Source organism: Rhagoletis zephyria, unplaced genomic scaffold (genome assembly GCF_001687245.7).
Source record: "Rhagoletis zephyria isolate East Lansing unplaced genomic scaffold, Rhagoletis_zephyria_1.1 Rzeph_scaffold_00239, whole genome shotgun sequence".
Lineage (NCBI taxonomy): Eukaryota > Metazoa > Arthropoda > Insecta > Diptera > Tephritidae > Rhagoletis > Rhagoletis zephyria.
The window spans coordinates 291,057-313,772 of record NW_016157323.1 but is presented as its reverse complement, the minus strand read 5'-3'; the positions used below and the strand labels follow the sequence as shown (position 1 = coordinate 313,772).

Here is a 22,716-nt window from a genome sequence, read left to right as displayed (position 1 = left end):
AGTGTGGCAGCATTTCGCTGCATCGCACGAAAACCGAACCGTTGCCTATTGGGATATGTTAGGCCGTTCAGAATGCAATAAAAAACATATTTTTAAGTTTCAATTGAAGGTTATTTGGTCTGACAAGACTAAATTAATCGCTTTCAATCAGATGGCCGGGCATGGTATTGGATCAAAGACCCAAATTAAGCCTAAGCGAATCATGTACTGCAAACTGTGAATCACAGTGGTAGGATCTTAATTGTTTGGGGTTGTATTTCAAAAATTTTGTTGGTCCGTTAGTACGCATTATGCGTAAGGAACAGTATCTGTTCATATTTCAACAAAATTTGCAAGATGTAGTCGAAAAATGAGAGTTTCTGCTGAAAAATCACCCAAAACATACTGCATATGTTCGCAAAGACTGGATACAAAAGCAAAAATTTGCTAATTTGAAATGACCTCCACAAACCGCGGACATGAATCTCATCGAGAATTTGCGAAATCAACTAAAAGCACAGCTTAATAAGTATCAAAGTCCGTAAAATCGAGTACATGAGCTGTGAAAGCAAACTAAGGATATACCTCCAGAATTTTTACAAAGATACAAATAAGGTATGCCAAATCGCATCCAGGAACTGAAACAAGCAAAAGAGTACTGAATATTGTGTTAGTAGTTCTTTTTTTCGTGAAAGTTGTTAAAAAGTTCTTAAAAATATATGAGTGCAAAACTGTAACATCTGCCTTAATTTACATTTTTGTCTGCTGTTTTTTTATTGTTGTTGTATTGACTTCAAATCATTATGAGAGAGGGAGTAGGGATGTACCAACAAGAATATACAGCAAAAGTATGAAAGTCGTTAGAACTTGGAAAGATAGCAATGGCTGAAGTAAAAAGTGTTACACCATGTTACAGTTTTGCCCGTCACTGTACATATGCCATACATGTACACCTACATATCGACTGCTGAGTGGAAGATCGACCTATCTAGGCAGCCAGTTTGAAAACGCCCTATCCCAAAAAACTTGTCAAAAACAACCTATTTCAGAATTTGGTTGAAGAACGCCCTATCTCAGCTGCCGATTCAAAAAGGCCCTATATCAGCATATTTGCAATACATTTTGAAGTGAGATAGGGCATTTTTGAATCGAATTATGAAATATAGGGCGCTTTCAAACTGGCTGCCGAGATAGGTCCATCTTCCATTCAGCAGTCGATATGTATATTCACAAATACAGGGTGCGCAGTCGCTCCATCTTGTTGAAACCACAAATTAGGATGCTGCTCTGCCGTTGGCCGCAAAATGTTGTCAATCACTGCTCTGTAAGAAGCCCCAGATACATTTTCTGGCGTTTCATCGTCATTGTTGAAGAAATGTGGGCCGATAAATTTTTCAGCCATAACACCGCACCAAGCAGTGCACCCGTATGGGTGTAACTGGTGCTGGTGTTTTGCCCTTGGATTTTCAGAGCATCACAATCTACAGTTTTGCTTGGAAATGCGCTTCATCCCACATCAAAACAATACCTACAAAATCAATTTGTGTGGCTAGTTGTATAGCTGGGATACTATCGATAGTACCGCCACTCTATAGTTTTAGAATCGATAGTTGAAAACATCGATAGTACTATCGTCGGGAAAGGAAATAATTAATAATTTTATAAAACTTATACATTACTTTGTAAATTAAAGAGATTATATACTTTTTTTTTTAATTTGAGTGCATCAAAAAGAACGTCTCATAATAATAAAATAAACTTATTAATTTATGCGTCTGAATTATTTATACTTATATACATACACTTGCTTCCACTTGAATAGCGTCAGGTAAAATCTGAATTTATTTTTTATATAGAAAAATTAAATTCGAATTTTGTTTGTCTGTTTTGAAGTGCACAGAAGTGAAATTGGTTATAATAATACATTTATAATACTACAAAACAACCAAAACAAAATATATTCGTTTAAATAGACAACTCATACTCATAAAAACTCAACTGAGATCAAATACGGAGGCGCAAATCAAAACCAGGACAAAAGAAATTATTAACATTTTACCATATTATAGGAAAACGAATATAGTACTGGTCAAAATAATAGCACCACAACATTTTTAGCAGTTTTGACTATTTTTTTGTTTGTTTAGTGTCTACTAATTTTTTATAAAAGTTGTGCAAAGCATTAAGAACTACAATACCATTAAAATTTAACGCTTTTTAATTCGACTTTCTATACAAATTTAGTGTAAGTAGTTTTATAGCTTATTCAGTTTTACTATAACTCAGTGTAAGCTTATCGTTTGCTAAAAATTCCAATGACTAAATTTTTTTTTTTTTTGCCGACTGTGTTGTGAATTTTCTTGCATAAAAAACTTTAGCAAAAGTTATTATAAACCATTTATGAGATTGACGCTTTTAAAAATTTCAAAATCAAAATTTATCAAAACAAATTTTATGGGACTGAGAAATATTATTTTCTATTCTTGAGTTCATTTATAAAAGCGTTGTATATTAACAAGTTTTTTTTTATATTATTTATTTGCTACTTTTTAGTCTTGTCTGTAAAAAACTTTGCAATAGATATTAAAATAATTCAACGATATTAATAGATTGGTGCTCACACATGCATATACATATGTATGCACATACATACGAGCATCAATTAATTTCATTTAAAGAAATGGCGTGTCGTCCATTTCCGCTGTAGCGTACGTAGTGCATAGGGCGACATCTACCTTTCAACCGACGAGGTTGCACTAGACTGTTTTATAGGATCTTTGCAAAGCAAAGGTTTTATAGCAACGAATGGTGTCTGGACACCCAGCATTGCAAGTTGATAAAAGCGTTGTAAAAATAAAGAAGTTATACGTGTTTAACATTGCTACGTATCACTTGGCCCACCCTGTACAATTCAATAGTTCAACCAGAAGTCGTATTGTCTTATGTCGCAAATTTTTTGACGGTGAGATATACATGTTGTCGTTTAAAGTATAACACCGCGTATGAACAAAATGTAAAACCGCGTATGTGAGGTTGCATAAATTATTTTGTAGAGGGTAAAATCATTCATATTTCAAAATGGTTCTCTTTTTTATAAAGCAATTGCATTTCTGGCTAGCATATTTCAGGACGAATCGAAAATGATTGATTCAAGAGCTTGTGTGAGCAAATCCAATTTTCGGCAGCAAATTTCAGATACGCGGTTTTTCAGAATGCCGATACGCGGTTGTGTACTTTAAACGACGATATGTATGTATATATGTACTTTTATGACCCAGCAAAAACTTGGAATTTTTTGGGAAGGACTTATTTTTTCATCAATGGAGTAACGCAATACAAGTCGCCTCAAGACAATTTTGGCAATGGCAATAAATTTTATATTTATTGACATGACATGCACATGTTAAAATAATGCATTCTGTAAACGAAAAGGTAAGCGGTTATTATCGACTGGGGAACAACTTTTGAGACTTTGTGCAAAAATTATGAAAAATCAGCAAAGTTTGACCATAATTTCTATCTTCTTGATCAGCATCTTTAGACAAAATTCTGGTATTTAGTTTTGTAGCCCATTAAATGTTTGAAAGCAAATTGCAAAATTTAAGTATCTTGGATTTACCATTGATTTTTGGCAATTTCTTTTATCGACGGTGCTCCGTATTTTTTCATATAAAAAAACATCCGAATATAAACTGCCAAAAATCAACGGTTAGTCCTAGCATCTACAAGCTCTTTAATTTGACTAAATTTTCCAATTTCAGACGATGTGCTAGTAAAAAATATCCACTTTTACTTTTGTGCACGCATTGTAACCTTTTAAAGACGCTTTTTTTAACTTTCTTCTAATGCGAGCAAATAAGCCTGCCATGTCGAGATTGATTCCTTTTATGCTCCAGAACACTATAACAATTGTCCGATAACAGGTTTAGGTGTCAGAATTAAAAAAAAAGAGTCACACCACTTTGACTCTTCATAACTTGTTTTCTACTGCAAGCATATACTTCTAACGGGCTGCATTCGATTTCCCTCTCCAAATACTACCAGGCCATTATAAACTCAAACATGAGCAATCAACGCAGCAAATTTCGCAACGTAAAAAAAAAATAACAGGAGAGTCACACTTTAGTTGGTGAAAATTTCTCAATGTCATTTCTGAATTACATTAATGCATATTTGGCTAGAAAATAGGAACCGTGGTCCTTTCTTTTTTGCATTTTTTTAATGTAGACAACTTATGTAACCTGATGCTTGTTAATAAACCAGCGAAAACTATGTGTCCGAATAAAAACTGTCGAGTTATGAGAAAGTTAGAACTAATTGAGACTTGCCCATATACATATCTATATGATTCCAATGTATTTTCTCTTGTAAATAAAATCAGTTGATAAGTCATCGGTTTTTCATCGCCGTTCCAATCGACGTGTCAATTATCCCTGACTGCTGCAGGTCGTTCTGAAATGAACAGTAATGCCTAGTAAAATACAAACATATAATAAAATTTTGTGTTACACCTTTGTTTTCAGTGGCAAACAAATAATTAAATTTATAAATTGACATTTGTTCTTTAAGAGCTGAGTAGCAAACGATTTTTTTAACCCTTTGCTCCGCTCCGAAGCTCTGCTTTCTTGTCATAGCCATGGATTTTTCTTCTTATGATGAAACTACTACTACTATAAAGCGTAGGGGAAATGTCAATGGCTATTTGGTTATACTTCAATGTTTCCTAATTACCTGTGTGAGATTATTAAATAGGAATATGATGTCAGTAAGAGCTATGTATCTCGTTTTACCAGACTTCAAAAATATACCAAATCTGAAGGTTATATACATACCTGTGTACCAACCTGTAAAAAATGCATCTACCAATAATGGTACATTTCGGCCAAAATGGCAACCGTGCTCCTCGCTACGAACTTTGGCTCCGCTGCATTGGTTAGCGGCCACCTCGTGGTACTACGTGACACAAACATTCTTTCATTTCATCGTTTTTAATTCACCAAAAATTTAATAGCCAGCACTATTTGAAATATTTTATGCACCTGCATATCGTCGTTTAAAGTGCAAAACCGCGTATCAACAAAATGCAAAACCGCGTATCAGCAAAATGCAAAACCTCGTATGTGAACTTGTAGAAATTATTTTCTAGAGCGTAAAAACACTCATATTTCAAAATGGTTCTTTTTTTTATAAAGCAATCGCATCTCTGGCTAGTATATTTCAGAACGAATGGATAATGATTGAGCCAAGAGCTTGTGTGAGCAAATCCATTTTTTGGCAGCCAATGTCAGTTAAGCGCTTTTGCATAATGACGATACGCGGTTTTGTACTTTAAACGACGATATGTATTGACAGTTTATTTTATTTTATTTTATTTTATTATATTTTATTATATTTTATTATATTTTATTTTATTTTATTTTATTTTATTTTATTTTATTTTATTTATTTTATTTTATTTTATTTTATTTTATTTTATTTTATTTTATTTTATTTTATTTTATTTTATTTTATTTTATTTTATTTTATTTATTTTATTTTATTTTATTTTATGTAATTTGATTTAATTGTATTTTATTTTATTTACTTCAATTTAATTTAATTTAATTTTTTTTTATTCTTCTACTAAACATTAACACAAAACTGCAAAACAAAGCAGCAGCAAACCAACTTCTCACGTTTACAAAATGCACAAGCAATATGACGACTTCATCAAATTTATTAGATCACCCGTTTTCACGCATTTTGCTGCATAACACACTTTTTCTTCTATGGAAAGCGGCCATCTTGAGAAATTTAAGTGGACGGCAAAACGCTACGAACACTTGCACTCTCATTTAATATATGTGACCTGGTCTACGGAAAGGGGGCTTAGGTGTCAAAAAATCAATTTTCACTTTTTGGTTGATTCGGATGGAAGATGAGATGCTTTTTCACGTGGTGAAAAGCAGAAAATCCTAACTTGNCTTACTTTTAACAGCTTTTTCACAGAAAACTAGTTTTCGCACGTAAGCTCCCTTTTCGTAGAACAGGTCACATATCACAATCGATAATTTCACTTGCGCATATTTTTACATAAATATATACATACATACGAATAATATGATAGATACACCACACTAATTAATTAACATATTCACTTTTTGCACTAATTTTAAGCACAATTTGTATACATTTACGAGGCACGACGCGACTAAACCGGTCATTTGCTAAAATACTACTGCGGAAATAGAAGAGGGGTTGCTAAAAAGTGAAAGGAAATTGATTTTTATTAAAGGAAATTCCAATTTCTTCCATTTATATTCACAATTTCCACCACGTTGCGCCATAAAACATGCAACGTTTCAGTAAGTAACCATGATTTCCTTTTTGAAGGCGAGCACCTACCGTTTTACGCAGTTATAAGCTGTGCGTAACATACTTTTAGCAGCGTGGCTTAAAGAAGCGGTCGCAAAAGCAGAGAACGTTTATAAATAAACTTATAAATAATAAATATATTATTATAAATAAATTATATAATAAAAACATTAATAAAATTATAAATAAATGATAAATAATATAATAAATAAATTTATAAATGTTCTCTGGTAGTAGTTTCATCATGCGAAGCAAAATCCAAGGCTATGACAAGAAAGCAAGACTTCGGGGCGGAGCAAAGAGCTAAAAATATACTTAACTCTTAAAAAACAAATGCCTATTAATAAATGGACTTTTTCTGTCACTGAAAACAACGGTGTAAAATAAAATTTTATTATATGTATGTATTTGACTAGGCAATATTGTTCATTGCAGAACGACGAGCAGTCAGGGATAATTGACACGTCGATTGGAACGGCGATGGAAACCCGATGACTTATCATCTGATTTTATTTACAAGACAAAATGAATTTGAATCATATAGATATGTATATGGGCAATTCTCAATTAGTTCGAACTTTCGCATGACTCGACAGTTTTTATTCGAACACTTATATTTTTCGCTGGTTTAGCAACAAACATCAGATTACATATATTGTTTAGATTATGTATATGCAAAAATTAAAGGACCACGCTACATGTTTTCTAGACAAATATGCATATAATTCATGTGTGACTCTCCTGTTATTTTTTTATTTTCACGTTGCGAAATTTAGTGCGTTGAGCAGCGGGATTCCATTTCCCAATCACTTCTTACCGCTGCGGAAGAGATTGTTGGTTATTGCCAACCGCGCAGAAACAACGGGTATGACGCGCGTCTGCATTCCAAGCAGTGTTGCCGCGAATCATCTTTAGTAGTAGCCAAAATCATCTTAAAAACGAGCTAAAAATTGCTTAAAAAATCGGTGTGGCTAAAAACTTTAGCTATTTTTTTTTTTCTAGTTTTTCTTTTCCCAAATAAAATGTTGCCTCAATATATGATGGCAACATTATGTAAATGTAAAGGAACAAAAAAAAGGCCAACTTGCACTAACTTATTAATTTTAATAAAATTATACAACTAACTTCATTGCATGGCCAGAAGCGATTCTTGTGCGTACGGTTCAAATGGAGGATGGTTCCGTGCGCAGAAGTGGAAAACTTTTGACTGCCATTCACCTGGGAGTGGCCAGAAGCGATTCTTGTGCGTACGGTTCAAATCGCAGCTCACAACGTCCGGATATTTATATCCACGTATCCTCTGGGTAGCAACCAAACACCCGTTTGGGAGCGAGCTAAAGTGAGAAGGCGTAAAACTTCGCGTGCGCTGGGTTTGGGTCCCGCCACGTTAAAACCCCGCCCAATGAAAAATTCCAACAAGCCTCGGATGAGACCCCCTTTTTCTGATGACGACCACGGCAAACGTATAAAGGACTATGATTTAAGGGTATGCACCTGGAATATCCGGACCCTTAATGGGGAAGGTGCCTCTGCCCGGCTGGTTGATGTCCTCGGGAAGACAAAGGCTGACATCACCGCCATCCAAGAAATGCGATGGACGGGGCAAGGTAAAGTAAGCGTGAAGCCTTGCGACGTCTACTACAGTTGCCACGTAAAGGAGCGCAAATTCGGTGTTGGATTCGTGGTAGGAGAGAGACTCCGTCGCCGAGTACTGGCGTTCACCCCGGTGGACGAACGTCTAGCCACAATCCGCATCAAAGCTAGATTCTTCAACATCTCGCTCATCTGCGCCCATGCCCCGACGGAAGAGAAGGATGAGGCGTCCAAGGATCTCTTCTATGAGCGCTTGGAACGTACATATGAGCGCTGCCCCCGACACGATGTCAAAATCGTGCTTGGCGATTTTAATGCCAAGGTGGGCAAGGAAGGGATCTTTGGCGCCACTGTCGGAAAATTCAGCCTCCACGACGAAACGTCCGATAACGGACTGAGGCTGATCGACTTCGCCGGGGCCCGAAATATGGTAATATGTAGTACTAGGTTCCAGCATAAGAACATCCACCAAGCTACATGGCTGTCTCCAGATCGAAAAACGAGAAACCAAATCGATCATGTTGTGATAGACGGAAGGCATGCTTCAAGCGTTTTGGACGTACGTACACTCCGAGGGCCAAACATCGACTCGGACCACTATCTTGTTGTAGCCAAGATACGCACCCGCCTCTGTGCAGCAAAAAATGTGCGCCCAACAATGCAAGGAAAGCTTAACGTCGAAAAGCTGCAATCACAACAGACGGCCAATTTATTCGCCACTCGACTCACACACCTGCTCTCTGAGAGCACTCTTCAACAATCCGACGTACGCGAGCAGTGGAACCACATTTCCCGATCATTAAGTACCGCCGCCGAAGAAGTAGTTGGATTTCAGCGAGCCCGAAAGAACAACTGGTACGATGAGGAATGTCAAGAAGCCGCAGAGAAAAAAGATGCCGCCTACAGGGCCACGCTGCGATCGGGCGCAACGCGAGCCATGTGGGACCGTTATAGGGAACTGAAGAAGGAAGCGAGACGTATTTGCCGCAATAAGAAGAGAGAGGCCGAAATACGTGAGTGCGAAGAGCTTGAGATGCTGGCCGACAGGAAGAACGCCCGAAAATTCTACCAGAGGGTTAGGCGACTTACGGAAGGTTTCAAGACCGGGGCGAACTCCTGTAAGAACAACAATGGCGACCTAGTGACCGATGTCCAGAATATACTTAAATTGTGGAGGGAACACTTTTATAACCTACTGAATGGTAGCAGCGCTGAAAGTAGTGAGGAAGACGAACCCGAGTCCCCAGTCGATGATGATGGAGTAGCTGTCCCACCGCCTGACTATGACGAGGTACGAATAGCGATTACGCGGCTGAAAAACAACAAAGCTGCTGGAGCTGACGGCCTGCCAGCCGAGCTATTCAAGTACGGCGGCGAGGAGCTGATGAGGTGCATGCATCAGCTCGTATGCAGAATATGGTCAGATGAACGCATGCCCGACGACTGGAATTTAAGTGTGCTCTGCCCAATCCACAAGAAAGGCGACCCCGCCATACGCGCCAACTACCGCGGAATTAGCCTTCTAAGCATAGGTTACAAGGTCTTATCGAGCGTATTGTGCGAAAGACTGAAGCCCACCGTCAACGAGCTGATTGGACCTTATCAGTGTGGCTTTAGGCCTGGAAAATCCACCATAGATCAGGTATTCACAATACGCCAAATCTTGGAAAAGACCCGCGAGAATAGGATCGACACACACCATCTATTTGTCGATTTCAAAGCCGCTTTCGACAGCACGAAGAGAAGTTGCCTTTATGCCGCGATGTCTGAATTTGGTATCCCCGCGAAACTAATACGGCTGTGTAAAATGACGTTGAGCAATACCACCAGCTCCGTCAGAATAGGGAAGGACCTCTCCGAGCCGTTTGATACCAAACGAGGTTTCAGACAAGGGGACTCCCTTTCGTGTGATTTCTTTAATCTTATGTTGGAGAAGATAATAAGAGCCGCAGAACTGAACCGCTCAGGCACAATACTTTATAAGAGCGTACAATTGCTGGCGTATGCCGACGACATCGATATTATCGGTAAAAACAAGGGCTACGTCTGTTCTGCCTTCTCGGGATTGGATAGAGAAGCAAAGCGAATGGGTCTGGTGGTGAACGAGGACAAAACGAAGTATCTCCTGTCATCACACAAACAGTCAGAGCATACGCGTCTTGGCACCCACGTCACTGTTGACAGTTACAAGTTTGAAAAAGTAGACGACTTCGTTTATTTGGGAACCAGCATTAACACCAATAATAATGTCAGCCTTGAAATCCAACGCAGAATCACTCTTGCCAACAAGTGCTACTTTGGGCTGAGTAGGCAATTGAGAAGTAAAGTCCTCTCTCGTCGTACAAAGATCACACTCTATAAGTCACTCATCATGCCTGTGCTGGTGTATGGCGCGGAAGCATGGACAATGAAAGCATCTGATGAGGCGGCTCTTGGAGTTTTCGAGAGAAAGATTCTGCGAAAGATTTACGGACCTTTACGCGTTGGTGATGGCGAATATCGCAGACGATTTAACGATGAGCTGTATGAGCTTTACAACGATATAGACATAGTGCAGCGAATTAAAATTCAGCGGCTCCGCTGGCTTGGCCATGTCGTTCGGATGGACAGAAACGCTCCTGCTCTGAAAATATTCAACGCGGGCCGCGATGCTGGGAACAGAGGAAGAGGAAGGCCTCCTCTGCGTTGGAAAGACCAGGTGGAGAAGGACTTGGCTTCACTTGGCATTTTCAATTGGCGTCAGTTAGCACAGAAGAGAAATGACTGGCGTGCTGTTTTGGACTCGGCCAAAATCGCTTAGGCGGTTACAGCGCCAAATAAGAAGAAGAAGAAGAACTTCATTGCAACATAAAATTTTTTGTGAAGTATAATTATTGAAAAATATGAATAAAAAACTGCTGGGCAACACTCGCAAGGGCAGAAACTTGTAAAATTTTGTTGAGAAAAAAAACACCCAAATTTGACAGCCCTATCTCAGGGCAGAAGAAATGCGAAATTATTTCGAGAAAAGAAAGCGTCATTACATATATGAAATTTATGAAAGTCATATAAAATTTTTTCGTGTTAATGATGAATAAGTCTTCCAAAGGGCTAGGGGCAATTTTAAATTTATATCGGTAAAAAACGTTTAGTAGGAGATTCGACAAAGGCACGACCTTCACCCATCTGTTTATCGGATGAAATCTACTTTGGAGTGAAAATTACTAATATTACTTACCTGTTAATACCTGCCAACCCAATAGGCAGGCCGGGAAAAAAATAGATTGGATGTTTTATAGGCTTAGTACTTGCGATTGGTATATAATTCATTCATTAAACAAATGATTACAGAATTAAAAAAAATAATAATTTTTGAATATTTAAATAAAAATATCCTGCCAGGATTTTTTCAGCCAACCCACTCCCAAAATATCTACTAACAGGTTAAATTTCATAGAAAAAAGATTTCATCTATTAAACAGATGGATGAAGGTCGTCTCTGTGTTGGATCTTAGACTAGTAAGTTGCCTTTTCTGCCTTTTCTACAGAAAGGTGAATGCGGCTAGAAAATTTAAACAAAACATTAAAACGTACCCGCATACACCATATATGAATTTAAAAGTTAAGAGCCAGTTTATTCCAACTACTTTTTTTCGAACAACTCCAAGTCCGGTTTTGGAAGACGTCGAATAATCGCACCCCCTTGTACTAGGTATAGAATATTTTATGCATTTTGCCTGACTTTTGTGTTTTTTCTTGACATTATTTATATAAAACTGGGTAAAAACCATTGAAGCGGGGCTCGTCATAACGAATGCGTTTTTGATTTAACATTGAAATGTGTATAAAAAAATTGTACAAGCCCCTTATCAGTAGACTTTAATAAGTTTCGTCTTATATTATTAACTAATTCCATGAATAAATCTGACTGCAGTTAAACAAAGTAGCACTCTGTAGATATAAATGCAAATTTTTATCGCACAGCGGTTGAATGTTTGAAGGTTTTTTTTTTTGTTGATAGGAATTGCATTTGTATTATGAGGTCAGATTGTATGTAGTATGCACAATTGCATATCAAATTTAAAAATTATTTATTTGTCACACAAAACATTTTAAAGCTTAGAGCACAGGCCGCATGACCTTGACCAGAGTGAAGATAGGCAAGATCATCAAGCCTTAACTATTTCCAGGCCATAACTTTATAGTTCCAAATTTACTGTTGGGATTTACTCAAAGAACAAAGAATAAATTGTTTGGAAAAAACTAAGAAATATGCCAATTTTAAGCCATATACTGGTAGCTATATGCAATAATAAAAAATCAAAATGAGGAACATAAGACACTGCATTTCGACCTCTGAGTGGAAGATCGACCTACCTCGGCAGCCAGTTCGCAAACGCCCTGTTTCAGAAAACTTTTCAAGAACGCTCTATTTCCGAATTTTATTGAAAAACACCGTATCTCAGAATTCGGTGCAAAAAAAGACCTATAGGGAGGGCGGTCTTCAATCAAAATCTAAAATAGGGCGTTCTTGAAAAGTTGTCTGAAAAAAGGCGTTTTCGAGCTGGCTGCCGAGACTGAGAAACTTCAAATCAAATGTTTTAAACTAAATTTTGCAGAAAGTGTCGCTACTCGGTATTTAATGTAGTTTGGTCGATCTTCACTTCCATCACAATATTTAGCAATTCAGTGCTGATAAGATTATTTTCATTTGAGCTGACTGACAACATTGGGACATTTTGTGATTCAATTGAATTTGACACTAAGATCAGTTCGTATCAACAGAAACAACATTAAAATAACTAAAAGGTAGACAAAACTAAGTACAAAAAATTATGATTTTGAGCTAGTTGTGCAACTTTAATTATCAACAACTTAATTAAAGTTGAAAAGAATTCATATCAGCATGCCACTGCTACCAGCGTGTACCTTCGCATCTTTAACTCTAACAGCAATTACTTACATTGCTGCACAAGATCAAAATGCCGAACAGCTGTTTGGCGACATTTACTATGAGATTGGAAGTTTTTCCTTGCGTTATAGCGATCCGAATGGTCGCGGTAATAAGTGTCAGCGGGAAGTGCCGTAAGTTGTTAAAGTTACTTCAAACACAAAAACTCTGGACTAATCTCCTCCACCACACAGCGCCCGCTACTTTCAAACCTCACCTGCTGCCCCCATACGCGGCAATGGCTCAACAATTCACTGGCAACGCATCGAAGTCTGCTGCGAAGGTTATATGCGATCACGCTTCGATCGCGATCAGTGCATCCCAGACTGCTCCGGAGTCTCACCAAACAATTGTCGCAATGGCCATTGCCATGCGCCCAATCAGTGCGTATGCTTTGCCGAGTTTGTGCGCAACGACCGTGGCGAGTGCGTACACACCTGCCCAATTGCCTGTGAGCATGGACGATGCTACTTAAATGGCACATGTCAATGCGATCCGGGCTACACATTGGATTTGGAGACGCGAAAATTTTGTCGCGCCCAGTGTCCGCAGGGTTGTGGCACGCATCAACAGTGCGTGGCGCCGGGGAAGTGCGCTTGTACGGCGGGTTATAAAATGACAACAGATCTGGGTTGCCAGCCAGTTTGTATACCCGATTGTGGGCATGGCAAGTGCGTGGGTCCGAATAAGTGTGAATGCTTTAATGGATATATTAAGCGTCCATTGCGGAACGTTTGCGAAGCTGAGTGCTATATGTAAGTGATTGCCGATTTTGTATTTAGTGACAGGAGTTAGTTAGTATTTCATGTGTGTTTAGAAGCTGCGAAAATGGTTTCTGTGAATCGCGTAATAATTGTCAGTGCCGTAATGGCTACAAATACGACATGGATACTACCAGCTGCCTGCCTGATTGCGGCGAGAATTGTCGTGATGGTATTTGCGTGGGACCTGGAATATGCAAGTGCTTTGAAGGATATGAATATAGTGAAGTTAATTGTGAGCCAATATGTGACAGGTTGGTGAAATTAATGTAGTTAAAACAGTTCATAGAGTAACTAGAGTTTCAGCAATACACTTTAGACATTGTGTCGGATATAGGTGATCTGAGAAATGTGTTCTATCCCAAACTCGAATATTCTAAGGTTTACGCGTATGGTAATTTCTTGCGTTCTTTCGAAAGTCTTGAAGCACTTAATTTCTCTGAAATAGTAAAAGTTGCCATACGTTTTTCACTAGGTAGATGACTTGGCCGGCGCTAAACACTTTTGTTAAATATTTTTGCATACCGGAAATAAATCTCTAATCCTCATTGCCCGAAATGGGTTCAGTCTTAGGAATGGTCAAAACTCATTGATTGACCTATAATTAGTACTTAAAGGTCGACATTAGGAGGCTAAACGAATCAATACCTGTATAGCTCATGGAAATAGCTCATTAAATGACCGTCTAGATATCCGGGAGAATGGCTACACGCTTGCCGTGATGTAAACCACTACATTCTAAAAGATAGCAGCCTTCAGCTATAGTGAATACACATGCAAAATCGGGCAGATGGATTGATTGTCTTAATTGCAAGAATTCGGCGAAGACGGCTACTCCAACTTTGCGTTCCATTTTGGAGTCAACGGCATACAGATGAAGTATCCATGCACAGATATCAAGTTACCCCGTCCCAGTCGTCTCTCGACAGAAGAATAACCCCGAAAGGTCTCTGAAATTCTATTTTAGGTCGTACGTAATCGACAGACCTTCTCATCTTGCGTGGCAATCGAGAAATTATACTGCTCATTATTTCTTTTCATACACCGAGTCTTATAGCAGATGTTGCGGTATACATTATGTGAAGTTGTAAAGGTAATAGGTTTAGGGAAGTTATAAGTGCCCCTGTAGTTCCCATGCATGCGGCTCTCTGAAGACTACCTAGTTTTATTTTATTACACTGGTTCCTTAGGTCTGTCCACCATTCCAGGGAACCATTGCATAAGATCAGACGTACAACCGCTGTATAGATCCAGAGTAAAACCTTTCTATAAATACAGTATGTCGTCCTAAAAATCCACTTAAATGAGTCATCTTCTCCAATATTTATGTTTTAACTCAGCTTAGGACCCCGTATAACTGCCAGAAACTTCGCCTGCGAGAGACGTTATTCCCAGCCCCAAATGATATATTTTTTTCTCTGTGTGCACCCTAATACCACATTGCCTATCTATATCTCTAGTCGTGTTTAAGCAGTACTAAGTTGATGGTGGTCAGCCCTTAAATAAGAGAGATCACTCCACCTTGAGGACTGTCCCTACTAACATTCCTCATTGGTGAGAAGTTGACTAGATCAGTTTATTTCAGGGACTGTTGAATGGCTTCTACCCGAACATACGCTTCTATACCGAGAAGGCTGACAGAGTATACTGCATAAATTCAAGCGATCTATCAACTCTTTTAACGGCTTCATGAGCGCCGCATCCGCCGATCATCTTCGCAAATATCCTCGCGGTCCTCGAAAAAAATGGAAGTTAAGACGATTAGGCGTAAGTCATTAGCGTATACGTATGGAACTACTTTTACCCCGCTTTTCTGTTAAGAGTCTTAAAAAGAACTTTTAACCAAAAACGCACCCTAAGGTTTACAACAAAGCGAAACTGCTGGTGTTCATACTGAACGAAGAGAAGCAGAGCTTTTCTCATGGACTCGGCGGCAAAACTAGCACATATAGTCACTATAAATCTTTAAAGAAGTTTCCATCGCTAATATTGGTCAAATTCTCCACACAATACTAGCAAGCGTTCAAGATTCATTTCATACCGTTCACATTTTTATACAAGCCATACGGCTTAGATTTAAAGCTCACAGTTAAAACGGCCCAAGATAGCCATTAAGTGACTTAACATTTTGGAGATTACTTACCAGAAAATTTATGACCGAGTCAACCCTTGGTATAAGCTAATTGTATGTTAACCAAGACTAGGTTGTATTGATATTACTGATCCGGGGCTTTTATTTTGAAGAGTTAAATAAATATTTTTTGGTTAAAGAGGCAAATCAATGATAAAAAGCAATGTTTCTGTATTGCTTACAAATGCCGCCTACGAACTCGATTTGATCTTCGTTTTTTAAACCTTCCCCATTTTCGACCCTGTTCGGAACTTCATGATCCAACTCTATAACAATTTGTAATATAAGTTTTTTGTAGGGATTGCGGCTACCATGGCAGTTGCATGGAACCGGGCGCATGCGGTTGCAAGCTAACTAAGCAGCTCTGTATATCAGGACTCTGTGATCGCAGCGGACGTTGTATTTGTCCAATTCGAATGTCGCATTTCATCGATAGATGTGTCGAAGCAGCGCAACTAAATGAGCTGATGACTGGTTACGAGCAAAGAGAACATTTCAATCGACAGTTGAGACGTGAATTTGAAATACTTATAGGCAGTAAATTTCAATTTATGCAACAGGGAAAATAAAAAAATATTATAATTAATAGTTTAATAACATACAAATCAAACGACTTTTTAAGGTAAACATTTCGTAAATAAAACTTTTAAAACAATCCATGCAAACAATTTAAACAGCGGCACATGTTTGACGTCCCTTGATGCCAGACTTGCGGAAACCAGGCTTACAGACGCAAAAGTTTGGCGAAGTACAATAGCCATTGGGACAGCCTTGTGGACAATGCGGCTGGCAAACACTCTTCTGTATTGGATCCAGTACGTAACCAGGATTGCAAGTGCAGCTATTTGCACCATCGCAAACGCCATTCAGGCAAGGTTGATCACAGTGTGGCACACATTTGGTGCCGGTGCGGTCCAGCTCGAACCCCTTGGAGCATTCACAGACGTCAGGAGCCACGCAACGGCCCTTATCGCAGCCACTGTTGCAGATAGAGAAAAATATATATGTAGTAAATGTGGAAAGAAGCTTTGAACTTCCAACTCGCTTGGAAATACTCACAGTGTACATACGGGTTCACAAATGCCATTCACCTTCAGGTAACCCTTATTGCAGGTACACAAGCCGGGTGCCGTACAGCGACCATTCTCACAGTTGTCACATTTGGGTTCACACACACCACCAGCTGTCAGCCGATAGCCATCGTAGCAATCACACTTATTGGGCGCCACACACTTGCCATATTCGCAAGGTGTATCACAGTGGGGCACACAATATTGCCGAGTGTTTGGTTCTAGTGTGTAGCCAGTTTTGCATTGGCATTGATTTTGTGCGTCGCATACGCCATTGCCGCAACCGATGGGGCAGGTAGAAATGCATTTGTCCTCGTGATTGCGTACATGACCAGGAATGCAGACGCAAGTGTTGGGCGCAGTGCAAATGCCATTCGGGCAGTCGTCGAGGCAGATGGGATCGCAGCGCGTGTAGACGTGTGGATTGCGTACGTAGCCTTCGCAGCAAATCTGCACCTTACTTTTGTCGGCGCTGGTGCCATTACCAGCTGGTATCACTGACTTGTCACGAACAAGCGATGCGGTGCTAAAAGCAAAGATGGAGGGAAAGATTATTAATATTTATTTCAATATTGTAGGGTTTAAAATTTTTTCAATTCCTAATCAATTAAGAGGAATCACACGGTCTCTGGTCTGGTAAATTGGGAGATTAAGTGTAACATTTCTGTAGCTGTTTGGATTTGTCAACCTTATATTAATTGTAATCAAACATTATTTAATTTAGAATAACTTTCTTTTGTCACTTTTAAACGGTTTGAGTGAGTTATTTATTATTTAAAGAATAACAGAGCAAATCGTGTCGAGTAAATTCACCTTTTCCCTAGCTGGCGCAGGGCCAACTGTCTTTCAACCCACCATAGTCATTCAAAAGACAGAAATCAATTCAGGCAACTATCTTGAAAGCTCTTTAATATCTTTCGAAAGATTATTTGAAAGATCTGCTAACGAGGAGGTCTTAGCGTTATGCTATTGGCCTTTTAGCAACAAGCTTTTAAAAATTAAATGAAATTAAAAATTATATATATGTATATACATTTTTCTTTTTAAAACAATAAAACCTAATAACTAAAAAAAAATAAACAAAAACATTTTAAAATAAAGATAAAGTAAATAAAAATAGTTTAAAAAATTGAATGCAATTAAAAAAAAATTGTTTTCTCTCTAAAACAAAATTAAAAATTAAGTTGAAAAAAAAAATCAAAAAAGAAAATAATACTTAAAAGTTATGAAAATATTTTTTTATTCTTAAAAGGCAATCTAAAAATTAAAATAAAATAAAATTAAAAATGATTAGTTTTTTGATTTTGGCCGTTTTATTATAATTTATTCGTTAATTTTGAGCTCCAGGCCGGTTATTAAATAAAACATAGATTTTGGTAGTTTTATTTATTACATTTATTGCTGTCGATATTTCGCCTTCAATCTGAAAGCATCTTCAGGAATTATTGAGTTTTTCCAATCGAAACTACCAAAATCTATGTTTTATTTAATAACCGGCCTGGAGCTCAAAATTAACGTATAAAATTAAAAAAATAAAATAAGATCCTAAAAATTAGATGAAATATAAAAATATGTTGTCTTTATAAAAAACTAAAATCCAAAAATTAAAAGAAAGAAAAATAAATAAAAAAAATTTCCAACAGTGAATAAATATTTTAAAAATGTTTTTCTTATTTTAACAATAAAGTCTAAAAATTACAAGAACATGAAACTAAAAAAATGTATTTGAAAAAGCAAAAAAATAAAATTAATTCTTAAAATTAAATGAAATAAAAAAAAACTTCTTTTTAAAAGAACATCTAAAAATTAATGGAAAAATAAAGAATAAAAGAAAATATACATAAAAATAAGTTTGTAAAAATTAAACGAAATCAAAAAATACATATTTATATATAAATCCGAAATAGCTATCACTTCTTCCATTTTTTCCGACAATAGTTTTCCATTAAAAACGGCCTCAAGCTCAATAAAAATTGTCGAATATAAATGTTATAAGGCTTATGGCCTTAAAACAAAAATTAAATAAAAAAAAATTATCAAATATTAATTAAGCAGCAGCGAAGGGAAAGCAGAACAGCTTGCCAGAGGGGGTACTTCCATTCCACTTTCAAGTAGTGCCACGGTAAATTAATCTAAATAACTTTTTTTAAATTATGAATTTGCCATATGTAAATTTTTGAACGGGAGTAAAAATACCTACATATGTTGCAAACTGAGGGTTAACTGTAAAATGATAAATTGAAAAAACTTGTATTAATGACGTCGTGACTTGTTTGCATAACAGAATTTTATATTTCTCTCTAACAAGCGATGCTTAGAACATTCATCTTATTTGTAAATACCGAATTGAATAATCAGTTTCATTGAGATGAATAAAAACAAAATATAAAAATGTTTGAAAAACCACTACAAGTAAAACAAGTGCGTATTTCCTACACCTAATTTTAATCGCTTGCACAAACAACTGTCTTCATTTTTTTTTTGTAAATAATTATCCTTGATCACTGAATGTAGAAGGAAAGCTAAAGAGAAAAGAAAACAACAAAAATATCAACAATACTATCAACACTTTTTCGGTTGAGTTATCAATACAATGAGGATGTCGGGCCAAAAGTTCAATATTACTTAAGAACTCATCAAAATAACATCTGAGCTTATATTGATTGGAAATACACACATATTTATTAGATGGGAATAGAATAGAATAAGAAAGAGATGTGGGTTTTCCTTATTAAATTAATTTGGAACAAAATGATCGTTGTTGCCCTAAAAATTCAGATGGCGACTTAAAAAAAGATGTATTGCGAAGCAGTCGATAAATTTCACTCTGAGTTATATGTTTGTATGTATATAGTTAAATCGTGGCAAAATTTAATATTTATTTAATTTTTGTTTTGCACAATTTATTGGGCTTGAGACTACTGTTTAAGCAGTACTCTTCACAAACAGCGACAGATTTTACCAAAAAAAACAGTAACTCACTATTGCACTAACTAACTAGTTTATTTTTAGAAATTTTAACACAGGTAATTCATCTACCTCCTTTTGCAATGAAAGGACTTTAGGCTGATGGCAGAGTCGTTGTATACTTCTCCCAAAATTAATAAAATTCACAATATATACGGCTTTTCATTAGTTTCTTGGACCTCAGAACTGTACTTTAGGAGCACCATGGCACACCCCATACCACGCGCTAAATTATAGATCTATTGAAGGAAAATTTAAAACAGATTTCAAACTAGCAACCCAAACCTCGCCAATAGACTTATTAAAGCTACATATTATCCATTTTCTTTTAAGCAAAAGTAACTTTCAAAATATTTCTCAAACACTTACGGCACTTCGGCGTAGCAGATGCCAGAGGCCATTTGTGAACGCGTCTTGTTGATGAACTCAGCAGTGGCATCCAAAAATTGTGGTACACGCAAGGGTACACGCTGACGGGCAATTCCGCCGCTGCTAAAACTGTCACCACTACTGTAACTGCCACCACTATTAAAACTTCCATCACTGCTGTAACTGCCACCACTATTAAAACTTCCATCACTGCTGTAACTCCCACCACTGCTATAACTGCCACCACTGCTGAAATCGCTGCTGCTGCCGCCAGCGCCATAGTAGTGATACTCCTCACCGGCAGCCAAGTGGCTTCCGCCTGCCAAATGCGCGGATTCATTTCGATCGATGGTGTTTACACTAACCACACCCACATTGCCGCCCTGATAGTTGTCCGCTGGCACAAAGGTGCGATTGTATTGTGCAGTGTAATTGTTTTCATTGTAAATTAAATTACCCGAACTTGGTGCGGCTGGGTAGTGCGTTTTAATGCCGGATGTTTTAATTTGCGCATGCGCACCACCTGCTGTCAGCAGCAGTAGTGCGCTTAGAAATGGCATGAGCGAATGCATTTGAAATGCAAATTAATTCGATGAGATCACTTTGTATGTTTTAGAATTTGAATGTGAAAATAAGACACAACCGTTGCTGGCAAAAGCTACGCTTTAACTGAGCTGCAAGTTGCCGCAAAATTATTTGAGTAGTGCAGAAATAATAAAATCGCTTGTTTGAAAAGATTTACTTCGGTTTGTATTCATGAATGTATGTACACTTGTGGCCAGCTGATTAAGTTAAGTGACTCTTTGAAAAGTTTTAGCTATTTTTATTTTATTTATTTAATGTTTATAATTTTTTTTAAAACTTTTTATTCAGAAATTTTAGAAAAATTTTAGGTATGTATGCAGTTTTATAGCCCAAATTTTAAGACGCTAGAAAATCACATTGATTTTTAAAATTTTTTGATTTTTGCTGACCGTGTTGTGCAAAGTATCTCTTACCATACTTAAAATTGTTCTAAATATTCTGAATGTGGATTTATATGGTGCTGATTATGTAATATGCTAGACTTTTTTTAAGAAAATATAAACATCAATAAAGAAAAGAAAAATAGTCGAAACTGGTTGAAATATCACTTAACTTAATCAGCTGACCACGAGGGTATATACATATCGAGCCCTAACCGCCAAAATAACGTAAGCGACATTTTATTCAAAATTTTCTTTTTGATGCAGAAATATTTCTAATGCATCTAGAAGCCCTTCTGCATCAAAAAGAAAATTTTGAAAAAAATGTGGCTTACGTTATTTTGACGGTTAGGGCTCGATACATATACACATATACAAGCTTACAAGTTAAGCTGTGATTTTAGCGTGCACATAAACAGAGATTAATAAAATTCTACTTATTCTTTCGTTATTGTTGTCATATGTGCACATAAAAAAAAACATTAAGAGAATGAGTTAATTAATGCGATTATAGTTTTGCATTTGAGAAAAAAAATATTGATATCTACTTTTAAGCTTCAATAACTTTAAAACGGCTAGGGAAAGTGTTTAAAAGTAAAATAAAAGGCAGCGATAACTATCGATAAAAATGACGATAGCGATAATGAAAAGAATATCGATAGATATATCGAAATGATATCGACTAAGGCAATAATTTTAGTACATATTTAAAGTTATATAGTGATTATTACTGTAAATTGGTAAATTTATTGAAAAATGTATCGATAAATATGCATTCTTGCCATGAATATATAAACTTTTATAATTTTTCAAAAAAATTTATAAGTGCACATAGGTACATATCATCTCCTGAAATGCAAAAAGACGTAACAAAGATCGTCGGTGAAATGCAAAAATTCATAACTAAAATAAGTTAATTTTAAAAATAAATATTTTTAAAGCAAACTTTCTAAATACGAACGAAATCGGACCATAAATACCAGTTTACCAAATATATCGACCCGTGCGCCACCTATAGGAAACATTTTTATTGCAGTTCTTCCTTTTAATATACATTTTAAATATGAACTCATTCATACCTTTCATTATTTTTAATACACACACATGTACGTATATGAATGTTATGAAGCTGTAAATCTCTCGCGAGTGATTTGTGTTTTGATTTTTTTTTATTTACTTCGAAGAATTATTGATAACGTCATTTTTGAAATGAGCTTCAACACCGGTCTTGTCGTGTACAAATACATATGTACATACATACTTACATATCCAACGATTTTGTTTACACATTTAGCCTTTGTGCGAACCTCGTGTTGTTGTGCTGTTTCTTTTTTATACCCGAGCGCACTTGTGCACAAGGGTATTATAACTTTGTTCACATAACGGTTGTTTGTAACAGGCAAAACGAATCGAGATAGATATAGACAAATGTATACATAAATGATCAGAATGAAAAGAGAAATCGATTAAGCGGTGACTGTCTGTCCGTCCGTCCGTCCGTCCGTCCGTCCGTCCGTCCGTCCGTCCGTCTGTGCACACGATAACTCGAGTAAAAATTGAGATATCTTAACGAAACTTGGTACGTGAACTTCTTTTG

The 22,716-nt window shown here is 36.9% G+C and overlaps 2 protein-coding genes across 4 annotated transcripts; one reads left to right on the top strand and one right to left on the bottom strand.

The window, feature by feature from the left end:
- The first annotated feature begins 12,616 nt into the window (after nucleotides 1–12,616).
- NimB1 (Nimrod B1) lies at nucleotides 12,617–16,497 on the top strand. Of its 3 annotated transcripts, none has more exons than XM_017609625.1 (5): nucleotides 12,619–12,714; nucleotides 12,791–12,990; nucleotides 13,051–13,611; nucleotides 13,674–13,871; nucleotides 16,047–16,497. In XM_017609625.1, exons 2-5 carry the CDS (start codon nucleotides 12,812–12,814, stop codon nucleotides 16,315–16,317), a joined length of 1,209 nt encoding a protein of 402 aa, XP_017465114.1. In that variant the 5' UTR covers nucleotides 12,619–12,714; nucleotides 12,791–12,811; the 3' UTR covers nucleotides 16,318–16,497. The 3 variants fall into 3 exon arrangements, with proteins under 3 accessions (XP_017465116.1, XP_017465114.1, XP_017465113.1); XM_017609624.1 differs by having other exon boundaries at nucleotides 12,624–12,728; XM_017609627.1 differs by having other exon boundaries at nucleotides 12,617–12,990; nucleotides 13,677–13,871.
- On the bottom strand, nucleotides 16,291–20,837 carry NimB2 (Nimrod B2). The gene is made up of 3 exons (XM_017609621.1): nucleotides 20,155–20,837; nucleotides 16,808–17,344; nucleotides 16,291–16,727 (listed from the first exon to the last, which is right to left on the bottom strand). Exons 1-3 carry the CDS (start codon nucleotides 20,724–20,726, stop codon nucleotides 16,418–16,420), a joined length of 1,419 nt encoding a protein of 472 aa, XP_017465110.1. The 5' UTR covers nucleotides 20,727–20,837; the 3' UTR covers nucleotides 16,291–16,417.
- Nucleotides 20,838–22,716: the final 1,879 nt, after the last annotated feature.